The sequence below is a fragment of the Microtus ochrogaster genome, chromosome 19, assembly GCF_000317375.1.
Source record: "Microtus ochrogaster isolate Prairie Vole_2 chromosome 19, MicOch1.0, whole genome shotgun sequence".
Taxonomy (NCBI): Eukaryota; Metazoa; Chordata; class Mammalia; order Rodentia; family Cricetidae; genus Microtus; species Microtus ochrogaster.
The window spans coordinates 8,686,692-8,698,162 of NC_022021.1; the positions used below are offsets into that span (position 1 = coordinate 8,686,692).

General features: G+C 44.8%; 1 protein-coding gene across 2 annotated transcripts; it reads left to right on the top strand.

Annotated features, from left to right (window-relative positions):
- The first annotated feature begins 817 nt into the window (after positions 1 to 817).
- On the top strand, positions 818 to 11,461 carry Zcchc9 (zinc finger CCHC-type containing 9). Of its 2 annotated transcripts, none has more exons than XM_005356509.2 (6): positions 818 to 932; positions 2,353 to 2,762; positions 7,383 to 7,533; positions 7,664 to 7,756; positions 9,710 to 9,778; positions 11,067 to 11,461. In XM_005356509.2, the coding sequence occupies exons 2-6, from the start codon at positions 2,379 to 2,381 to the stop codon at positions 11,183 to 11,185; spliced, it is 816 nt and encodes a 271-aa protein (XP_005356566.1). In that variant the 5' UTR covers positions 818 to 932; positions 2,353 to 2,378; the 3' UTR covers positions 11,186 to 11,461. The 2 variants fall into 2 exon arrangements, with proteins under 2 accessions (XP_005356566.1, XP_026639472.1); XM_026783671.1 differs by lacking the exon at positions 818 to 932 and adding an exon at positions 1,319 to 1,389.
- Positions 11,462 to 11,471: the final 10 nt, after the last annotated feature.

Below are 11,471 nucleotides of genomic sequence, written 5' to 3' on the forward strand. Positions count from 1 at the left end.
TATGAAGTCAGACTAGTGATGTTGGCAGGGGTTTACACACGCTCAAGAGTTTGACTACCATCCTAACAGTGAGAAAAAATGGACGGGCTTAAGCAGGAAGGCACCAATTAGACTTGGCACTCTAATTCACATTTTCAAAAGTTCACTTGTGGAAACCATTAAGGCAGGAAATAAAACTGTCTGCCCAGATGAGCCGAAGTGATTTGGACCACACTGTGAAAGTTGAGGCAAGGGAAGAGGAAGTCGGAGAAAAAAACCAACAGGAGCGGAGGGGCAGGGAAGTGGACAAACATTTAAGAGGCAAAATGAATGGAGCACTAAGTGGGTATGCCAATGCCATTTCTCACTGAGCACAACTGGCTTGGGTGCTTTCCTGGAGGGGCTGACTAATAGGACGGACGACTAGAATTATCTTGAAGAAGGAACTCTGGCCACAAAGTGTGAATGTTCCAGGCAGGGCAATCACGAGTACCACTCAGAGCCAAGAGGTGCTCCAAAGGTCTTCTTTAGACTTGTATCCCAGCGACCCCAGCCGCACTGACACCTTTGCCGAGCTTAGGTTCCCTCCCACAGCCAATTTCATTACTTAATCGAGTTTTCCAAGTCCAGTTCAAAGGGCATTTTAAAGAAGACCTTCCTCCCAGCAGTCCGTTCTGGTCTCTCCCTCTAAATTACACATTTCAGGACGGCACAGACTGAGCGCTCGTCTTCGGGTCCCGGGAGTCCAGCGAAACGCTCTGCAAACACCATACAACCCACAAACTTAGCCACCTTCCGGAGCGTAGCACCCACTACACCTCACTCCACCCAGCCCGGCACGCCGGAAGTGACGCGTAGGGAAAGGTGTACTTCCGGTCTGCAAGGCTGCTTCCTCATCCCGGGCCCGGCTTCACTGGTTTGCTGTCTCTGCTGCTCTGGAGGATTCACGCGCGGTAAGGAGCTACGCTGGCGCCACCGGTTATGGTGTGCGGGCCTCGTGGCCGCCTCTGGCCGGCTAGAGCCGGACTCGTGCGGGAGACGCGAGGACAGAGATTGGGGGACAGTCCGATCGCCCAGCTCGGCTCTTGGGAGCAGGCCCAGGGTGCCCGCGGGACGCGCTGCTGGGGGCTGATGGGGAGAAGCGCAGCCGTCCCGTGTCACCCTCTTGACCCCCGAATTCCCATCCGGCCTGTCAGGAGGAGGATCCGCCCTCTTGGTGACAGTCACCGGGGACCAGTGCTCTGTAAAGTGGCGTGCAGCGTCACTCACAGGCCCCGAAGGCATGCTGCAGACTGCCGGTGCCAAGGCGTTGCACACAGGCTGCCCTGAAAGTGGCAACTCCCGTTCTTTGATTGTGTCTGATGTTGTCATTCACTGAAGAGGAAAAAGAAACGTTCTCAGGATTGCTAGGTAACATGCAAAGTAAACTATGCAGTTTTATGTTGGAGCCAAATAATTAGGCTCAAAGCAAACCACTTTAAAAAACATGTGCACATCTATACTCGAAATGAAACCTATTTATGACAATAAATATGTTCAAACTTATTTTGAACATATTTATTAAGGGTATACAAACAGGACTTCTTGGTATGAAGTTTGTCTTACAATTTGAATCATTGAAATAGGATAATTGAAAATTACTCAAAACCATTGGACTGCAAATGGCAATCACCCTCATTATTAAGAGAGAACTATGGCGTGACTGCAAACACTTGTTATACTGCCTTGCTTTATAAATCTCCCGGGAAGAGCTATAAAGTCAAACTTGAAGGACAAGCCTTCTGTATGCTTACTAATGTGCTTTGCAATTTGTTGAATTGAAATGGCAAACTAAACAAGCAGGTTGGGAGAAAGTAGCCTGAGGTTTAAAGATAGGAAAAGAAATGGCCAGGAAAACGCTAGGGTTTGGGAAGACCACTCCCAGAATTTACATGTGATTTTTAATTTAAAAAAATCATGTTTTGGGCCAGGCGGTGGTGGTACATGCCTTTAATCCCAGCACTCGGGAGGCAGAGGCAGGCTGCCTCTTGGAGTTCGAGGCCAGCCTGGTCTACAAGAGTTAGTTCTGGGACAGGCACCAAAGCTACAGAGAAACCTTGTCTCAAAAAAAAAAAAAATCATGTTTTTGGCAAGTTACTTTCTAGTTTTAAGCAAAGATATATGCCTTTTTCTTCGACTGGAATGGAACTTCTCTGATCAGTGCCAAAATTATTTTAGAAAAATAACTTTGCGGTGTACCATGTGTCAATGCAGATACCCAGATGAGGAGTTTTCATGATTTAAAGTTTGAAATATGAGTATTTTTATGATAATGACCTGTCTCTACATCTTCAGCTTTTAATTAATTGAATACTACTTGTTCTTACCTTGCAGATCGGTAAAGTGCCTCTGCCGAAACCATGACCAGATGGGCTAGAGTGAACACCTCAAATCATAGGAGACCCTTGTCTGCCACATCATGGGAGGACATGAGGGGGGGGTCTGCAGGGAGTGCAGTCAGAAACCTTCCAAAGCATAAACAACGCCAAATCAGTAGGCTGTCCCTTCAAAATGATTCCCCTCAAGCAAAACAGAAAAAGAACAAGAAGAAAAAAGAGTATTTAAATGAAGATGTGAATGGATTCATGGAATACCTAAAACAGAACTCGCAGATGCTTCACAATGGACAGTTGATAGCAGCAGACAGCCGGGAAGTACGGGAAGAGATTGCAGTGGCCATAAAGAAAGACAATCGACGGGAAGAAAGACGATTAAAAAGACAAGCAGCGAAGAAAAATGCAATGGTGAGATCATTATGTTGTTTACTCCTTTGCGTGGCTAGAAACTGTCGTTCATCTACTCACAGGATACATATTTAAACAGAGCCCAGGGCAGCTTTTTAAGGCTTGTTCCTTTCATCATGACACATACACACACACACACACACACACACACACACACACACTCACACACACAATTATACTGGTTAGTTGTCGTAACAACACTACACAGATGGTTGTATTCCCTTATTACAGGCAGAAAACACGGCAGTCTGTCCAGGTTAAGTGACTTGCTGAAAGCCTCTTGGTTAGTGCTGGAGGTGAGGTTCGAACTGAATTCACAACCTATGTTTGTCCTATCCCTGTCTTAAGGTAACACCTTTTCAAATAACTGTGAAAAAAACTACTTGATACCATAAGTTAAAGATGATTCCCTTTTCTTGGAAGGAATGGCTGTTCTTCTGCTTTCACCCATAAAATATTCATTCACGAGGAGGAGTTCCAGTCCCTGTTATGCTTTCTACATGAAAGTTAAGGAATCTTCAAGAAACGTGTTTGACAATGCTAGGTTTCCGAAGATGAGAGAGTGGACTCCTCTGGGTTGGTAGAAGCCAGGCCCCTTGACTTCATAGCCAGTGCTATGGCTTCCAAGCTCATAGCAATCCTGTGGCTGGGAATGGACCATGGTTGTGTGCCACCATGCCTAGCAATCCTGTGGCTGGGAATGGACCATGGTTATGTGCCACCATGCCTAGCCAAGCCATGTCTGTGTGTGCACATGTGTGCTCAGGCACATGTTTGTGTATGGTTGTTGTGTGGGTGGCTGGAGTTGCAGGTGTAGGCCACCATGTCTAGCCAAAAGCCATTTGTGTGTGGTGACATGTGTAAGTGAGCAAATGCCATGTGTGCACACATGTGTGGAAGCCAGAAGACCTCATCAGGTGTCTGTCTCAGGCACCATCCACCTTGATTTTTCAGACAAGTTCTTTTTTGCTATCTCTCACTGACCTGGAATTTTCTAAACTCTACAGGCAAGCCAATAGGCCACTTGCTTCTCCTCTCCAGTATTGGGATTTTGAGCATGTTTTGCCACACTTGATTGTTTGTTTGTTTGTTTGTTTTTCTGGACAGAGCCCTAGCTTTCCTGAAACTAGCTCTTGTAGACTGGACTGGCCTTGAATTCACAGAAATCGCCTGCCTCTGCCTCCCAAGTGCTGGGATTAAAGGCGTGCGCCACCACCGCCCGGCTCACACTTAACGTTTTCTTCCTTGGTGTTTGAGGCTTGAATCAGGTTGTCACGCATGTGTGCAAGCGCTTTATTGAATGAGCCTTCTCTCCAGCCTTAAAAGACATGTTTGAAAGTACGTTTTATTTACCTTCTACCTTATGTTTTTTGTTTTGTTTTCTTTTCTTTTCTTTTCTTTTCTTTTCTTTTCTTTTCTTTTCTTTTCTTTTCTTTTCTGAGAAAGAGTGTCACTATGTAGCCTTGCCTGGCCTAGATGTGGCTGTGTAGACCACATTTGTCTGGCAGTGAAGTCACAGTTGTCTGCCTACCTCTGCCACCCAAGTGCTGGAGTTCAAAAGTGTAAAGAGTTTGAGGCTGGCCTGGTTTACTAAGCGAGTTCCAGGACAGCTAAGACTGTTACAAAGAGAAACCCTATCTGGGGGAGGCTGGGGCAGAGATAATAAACATCCTACCTAAGTGTAAATTCCTAATTTAATTTGATGTTGATGATGGTGATGATTGAAAATAGATTCTTCTCTCAAATATCCTGACCACAATTTTTCTCCCTCCACTCTTCCCAGCTCCCCTTCACCTCTTCTCTCCCCCAGATCCATTCCCCCTCCATCTCCCTTCATTAAAGAGCAGACCTTCAAGAGACAACAACTAAACAAAACAAAATAAGATATGGTAAGACAAGGCAAAAACCCTCATTGAAGCTAGACAAGACAACCCAATAGGAAAAGAGTCTCAAGAGCGTGTGGAAGAGTCAGACACACCCACTCCCACCATTAGGAGCCCCACAAACACCAAGCTAGTATCCGTAACACATGCACACACCTATGCAGGTCCCATGTTTGCTGTTTCAGTCTCTGTGAGCCCATCTGAGCCCTGCTTAGTTGATTCAGTGGGCCATGTTCTCCTGGTGTCCTCCATCCCTCTGACATCCCCCTCTTCCACAAGGTTCCCCACTCTCTGATGTGAGGGACCTGATGGAGACTTCCAATTTAGACCCTCTCTCTGCACATGTCTGACTGTGGGACAAATAAATTGTTACTTTACGTGTATGGGTATATTGCCCACAAGCATGTCTGTGAACTAGGAAGGCAGAGGAGGACATCGGTTCCCCTCGAACTGAAGATACAGACACTTGTCAACCCTCCCCCAAATCCTGTGGGTGCCAGAAATTGAACCTGGGACCTCTGCAGAATCAGCAGTGCTTTTAATGTCTCTCCAGATTTAATTCCATGTTTTTATTGTGCATGGTTGGTTGTAATTGTTTTCAAAAGGAGACATTGGTTATCGTACTACTAATTAATAGTATTTTGTGTACACAGTACCCATGTAGACAAAAACTTCAATATTATTTAGTATGATATGTAAACCTTTAAAGTCTTTTCAATTTAAGAAAATAGTTGCTTTTATTTAAGTGGTTTATTTTTTAAATAAAACAACTAAAATTAGGGATGGTGGTTTTTGTAGCTCATTAAGTCCTGACTTATTTTTGTTTGTGGTTTAAATGCCACTCTGCTGCTTTTGGTCATTTTCCACTTAAATGCAAGGTAGATTGTTAGAGGCATTGGGGTATTTTTATTGTTGTTGTTGTTGTTATTGTGCTTTTTGTTTGTTTGTTTGTTTGTTTGTTTGTTTGTTTTGAGATGGGGGCTCTTTATATAGCCCTGGCTGAACTGGAACTAGCTATGTAGACCAGGCTAGACTCAGACTTAGGGTAATTTCTTGTCCATGCCTCCCATGTACTGGAGCTGCAGACTTAAGCCACCACACCTGGCCTCTGAATGACTTGAAATGTTTAGATCTTTCATAGTCTGCAGTTCTCAGAAGAGACCTATTTTTGGAAGTCATGTAGTCTGGGTGAAGTTTTGAATAACCGGGTGCTCTTTAGTCAATGACATCTCCGTGTAACAGCAGTGACTAAGCGTGACTGCCATGTATTCAAAGTGAGATGGATCTCCTCTTCCCACGGTTTATCTGTTTGCTCTTTTCATCCTAATACTTCCACCACTTGTACCTGTTTTGGATGCTAGTTCTGACCCCCACATACTACTGTTTGGAGCCAGTGTCAACCACTGTTTCCTGGTCTTCAAATTTCCTTTCCACTGACTAGAGACAGCAAGTCAGAGGCGATTCATTGCTCTTCCTCTTGTGAACTATTTGCTGTAACAGGAGTGCATTGGTCTTCTGGCCTCACCAAACAGGCTGGGACTTCACTTTAACACTTCTCGTCCATCCGGTCTCTCACTCCTGCTGAACAAAACTTGGGCCATTGCTTCATGATACTCAGAAACCTGTTTTTTCAGACAGGGTTTCTCTGTAGCTGTGGAGCCTGCCTGGAACTAGCTCTTGTAGACCAGGCTGGCCTTGAACTCACAGAGATCCACCCGCCTCTGCCTCCCGAGTGCTGGTATTAAAAGCGTGCACCATCATCTCCCGGCAACCCCATCATATTTTTATGGACCTTCTGTCTCTAAAGAAGCAGAATCAGGCAGTACCGAGTATGTGGATATTCATGGCCTCGTTTTTTGAGGCAGTTGACCAGCATAAACCTGTTCGTATTGGCCGTGTCAGAGCCCCCATTTTTAGGAGACTTTCTGTAACAGGATTTTGCAGGTGACCTTTTCTTCCGAACAGGGTTTTTCTTTCATGGGGTTTGTCCAGCTGTTCTGTTATGTGAGCAGGCATCTATTCTGATGATTTCCTGACCTCCCTGTTCTTATTGGTGACATTAGACCTTCCCTGGCGAGGCAGAGCAATGGAATGGTTCTCAGTGCTATCCTTAGCATCATGGGTCTTGGATGCCATCATCTCTTAAATACCCACACCTTAAAGATACTTTGGTGCCTCCCAGCACTGTGAACCTTGGCTCCTTGCCAGCTCCACCCAGCCGTTCGAATACAGCCACCTGCTTGACCTACCCAGATAGCTTATATCTTGTGATCTGAGTCATAGTGGAGACACTGAACCCACTGTCATTTAGCTCTGTGAAATTTAAAAATACAAGCATTAATCTGAGTGTTTTTTTTTTAATAGCTATTGTGTGACTTCTACAGAGGCCCCTCCCCAAACATACTCTTTGTTTTCTGGTACAGGCATCCTTAGTAAGATGTGTATGATCCATATGTGTTCAATTCATAGGAGTAATTGCCTCTTACGAAAGCGTTTATAACCCTGTGGGTGAGACTAATGGATTAATGGGATTAGTTATGAGAAACACTGTGCTGTAAGGCTTGTGACCATTTGGGAATATGGAAAGTAGTTTCTTCTACAGATAGAAGACTATGTGTTGTTGTTGTTGTTGTTGTTTTAACTTTAAAAATGCAAAATAAAGATAGCTTTGATGGGAGAGTTAATAAAGGCAGTAGAGTAGTTTCACCATGTGGAAACTGATATTTTGTTTTCACAGATATGTTTCCATTGTAGAAGGCCTGGCCATGGAGTCGCCGATTGCCCAGCTGCACTGGAAAGTCAGGACATGGGCACTGGCATCTGTTACCGCTGTGGGTCCACAGAGCACGAGATGACAAAGTGCAGAGCTAGCGTGGACCCCGCTCTTGGTAGGTATGGGAAGGTGCCCATTCAATAGCCACTGTGGTAAAAAGATATGTTCACAGTATTTTAAAGTAATGTAAATTATACAGCTTGTCATTATACACAGTATATTAATGGGAACATTGATTCTTACAGGTGAATTTCCTTTTGCGAAATGTTTTGTCTGTGGAGAAATGGGACACCTATCCAGGTCCTGCCCCGATAATCCCAAGGGTGTCTATGCTGACGGTGAGTGCCATCGCCCCCATGTGTCTGACATGTATATATCACTCAGAATTATGATCTGATTGTATCTCCCCTCTAACTGAATTCTTGAGCAGGTGCAACCTTGAGTGCTTTTACCAAGCACTATTCTGTCCGAGGTTATTTCAGTACTATGGTTTAACTTATTAATAAACCAGAGAAAAGCTAACGAGTATTTCTCAAACCACTTGCTTCAGCATTATTTGTGAGAATATATTAAATATCTGTTGGTGTTTAAGCCAAATAAAACTGGAGAGGTTTTATCTCAGATTAGTAAAAGATTCAAAAAGCTGCATTGCCTCGTGTCTCTCTAGCATGCTGTTCTGCTCGAGTGTGGTGCGCACTGTTCTGGTTTGTGGTGATGCTTGTTTCTGAAGTTTCTCCTTACACAGACCTGAGCTTCATGGAACCTTTCTGTCTTTGACTCAGTTTGTGTCTTAAGAGCCTGTAACTAGCCCTGCTGTGTCCGAAGGCCTGCAGGAGGAATTCGTTGTCTGTTAACACAGTGGCTGGTGCCAGCGCATTCTTGGCGTCTCTGTGTCCTGTCTTGAGGTCTCCCTCCGCGAGGTCCAGAGGAAACATGTAGCTGGTGAGGTCAGCCTCACTGCCCCTCCCCAGGCGCAGGTCTTCCGCCAGGTCACCTGTACAGTAGAATTAAGGAAGCTAGATTTCCTCGGTTCTGAGAGGCATTCTTTTTCATTTTTATATCTGAAATCGAACTGTATCATACCATTGGTGGGCGAAGATATGTAAAGTAGTGAATGACATGCCTTACAGTCAGTGATGTGTTGCAGGATATTTGTTCATACTGACACTTCCAAGACTGCTGATAAAGTTAATCTTGAATCAGAGGGTGGAGTCAGCGACTAGTGGACTGAAATTACCCATAGAGGTATGGAGGACCCAGGAAGCTGGATAGAGAGGTACATAGGAAGTAGTAGGGAGGGACTTGGATATTTGGCTGGGTCTTTTTGATCTGGGAAGTGTGAAAAGGCAGGATCGACTGATCATTCCCCTGCTGCTCTTTGGGTCTATCACGTTTTTACCCCAATATCTGTCTCCTGAGTTTTTATTAATAATAGAACAGTTTAAGTAAACTCATCAGTGGTATCTTAGATTTGCTTGGGTATGGCCGTTATGTTTTAAAGTAAGTGCATTAGTCAAAGGCCTCTTCTGTTTTCACTGTGGCATAAAGAAGGGTCTCCGACTTGGAAAGTTGACTTGGGAGCAAAGATGACTTTGCGTGGTGAGTCAGATTGAGTCGTTGTTGCTGGTGTTTTAAAGCAAGAGGAGCTTATCCCATACGTGGGAGACAGGCTTGTGTCCTCTGGGGACATCTTCTGATTTGGCACTTCACACAGGCATGGTTCTGAGAAGGCCTGGCTCTTATATGGAAGCCCCGTGTGGGAACCACATGTTGTAGCTCACCATCCTGGAATGATGCTTAGTTAGACAGATGGGGGTGTTTTCTCAGGCTAGCAGGACTGGCAGATGGAAGGCGTGGAAACAGATTTCCCTTAAGTAACCACTACCCCATCTGACCTATCTAGTAGAGCAGCAGTGCTTACCTTTTGGGAGGCCACTGCTTGCTGAGAAACTGTTAGAAACTGGGCATCCTCCTGGGGCGGGGGATGTGACTGTGTATAAGTTTTGTTTCCTGGCGAAGGCTCTACAGCTCGACTGTCCTTGAGTAACCTCTAGACTTCTGTGTCACACAGTCTCGGACAGGTGACTTCTATCATGTTCCTCTTCTCCACTTCAGCTGCTGAAATTTGGGAGCAGCGAAGGAGTTAATAATAAGTGTGATGGTCCCTGCCCAGCTTCCTGACTCCAGCTTCCTTTACAGTCATCAGCGATGTGAAGACCCGAAATTGCTCATCGATGTTACACACACTGTGTCGGGATGATATAGACTCAATGACTCTGTTCTTCTACTAGGTGGCGGCTGTAAACTCTGTGGCTCTGTGGAGCACTTTAAGAAAGATTGCCCTGAAAATCAGAACTCAGGTGAGTTCCCGGGCCTCCGTCTATAAGGGTATTCCTGTCTGTGCTCACCGAGCTCCATTATCAATAGCTCAGAGAGGCACCGTTGACTGCAGACAGCTGCTTTTGCACTGGGACGGTGACCTCGCCAGGCCCCAGTCCCTGAACTTCGGGTCTGTCCTGCGAGCTGGTGAGCAGGACTGTATATTGAAAAGCATCTTACAAGCTTTTGCATTTGCTCAGAAATGGAGTTAGTTGTATTAGAACTTACTTTGTTACTTAGCAAAAAAGTATCGATTCCTAAGATAAAAGTCAAATAGAGAATTAGTTTTCAGCATTCATAGCCTGAGTGTCCTCATGTGCTTTGCTTTGTGTGCTCTAAATGATGGTGAAGCTGTTAAACTTATTAAAAATGTGTTAACAACACAGCATCTGCCTAGTGCTTATTTTCTTGTGAAATATTAGCCTTGATCATTAAAAACTTGTAAATGTTCACTGTTACATGCTGCAGACTTTTAAGGAAGCAGAGAACCATTATTCCCTTAGTGTGCCAGGATTAGAATAGAGATGATCTGTGTTAAAGAAAGCAAAACGGGCTTGGGCAGGTGGCTCAGCGGCATGTGGTCCCGAGTTCAGTCCCCAGAACTAAGAAAAAGGCTGGTGTGGTGGTTGTGTGCTTGTAATCTCAGCACTGGGGAGGCACAAAGAGTTAGTCCTGGGACTTATTCATAGTCATAATTCATCCCTGAGTCTCCCAAGTCTGACTTTCTTGCCCTGAGGTTTAAATGCAAACCCAGGAGTTGTTGTTTATAATCTTGTCTAGAAGGAGATCATCTTCATATGGTGTAGGCTGTGAGATTGAAATGATGAAGTGGGATTTGAATTCTCTCTACTGGGAGGGTTGCCACTTCCCAAATGATAAAGCTGACAAGCAGATGGTGTATAATTTCACAGGTGGGATCTCGTGCATTTAAAACTAATGCCTCCTAAGTCTTGCTGTTTACGGGCTCTTGGAATTCATTGACTCTTCAGTGATGAACTCTGGGAGAGAATGAAGGAGCTTTCTCATCAGTTTGTGCATTGCAAAGTAGCTGCTGCATTTCCCTAATTGGGACGAGAAATTGCCTGTGGTACTTGGAAATCAAGGGTTCTAATCAATTACAGAATTGCTCACTTTCCTGCAGCGATGGGGGCTTCTCTTCTTGTGATTATGCATGCCAAAACTAGTTCCTTTGCTCAACTGATACCACTCTAATGGAAGCATTTGATTACTGTTGTGTTTATATCTTCTTTTTTTCTTATCCCTCTGCAGATCGGATGGTCACAGTTGGTCGATGGGCAGCGGGAATGAGTGCCGACTATGAAGAAGTCCTGGATGCACCCAAACCACAGAAACCAAAGACTAAAGCACCCAGAGTTGTTCATTTTTAATAAGAATCGGTACTGCTGGTGACTACCACCTCACTGTTACTTTCCAAAGTAGGCCTTTACAGGTTAGAGCTGGCTTCCTGTGGAGGCGAACCTGTATTATAGACACCACCCTGACCTAGGTGAAGTCAAGTTGACTGTATTCTGTCCTCCAAGGAGTACAGGGTGATTAATTGTACTTACTCTCTAGACTCTGTGTGTGTGTGTGTGTGTGTGTGTGTGTGTGTGAGAGAGAGAGAGAGAGAGAGAGAGAGAGAGAGAGAGAGAGAGAGAGAGAGAGAGAGAAACA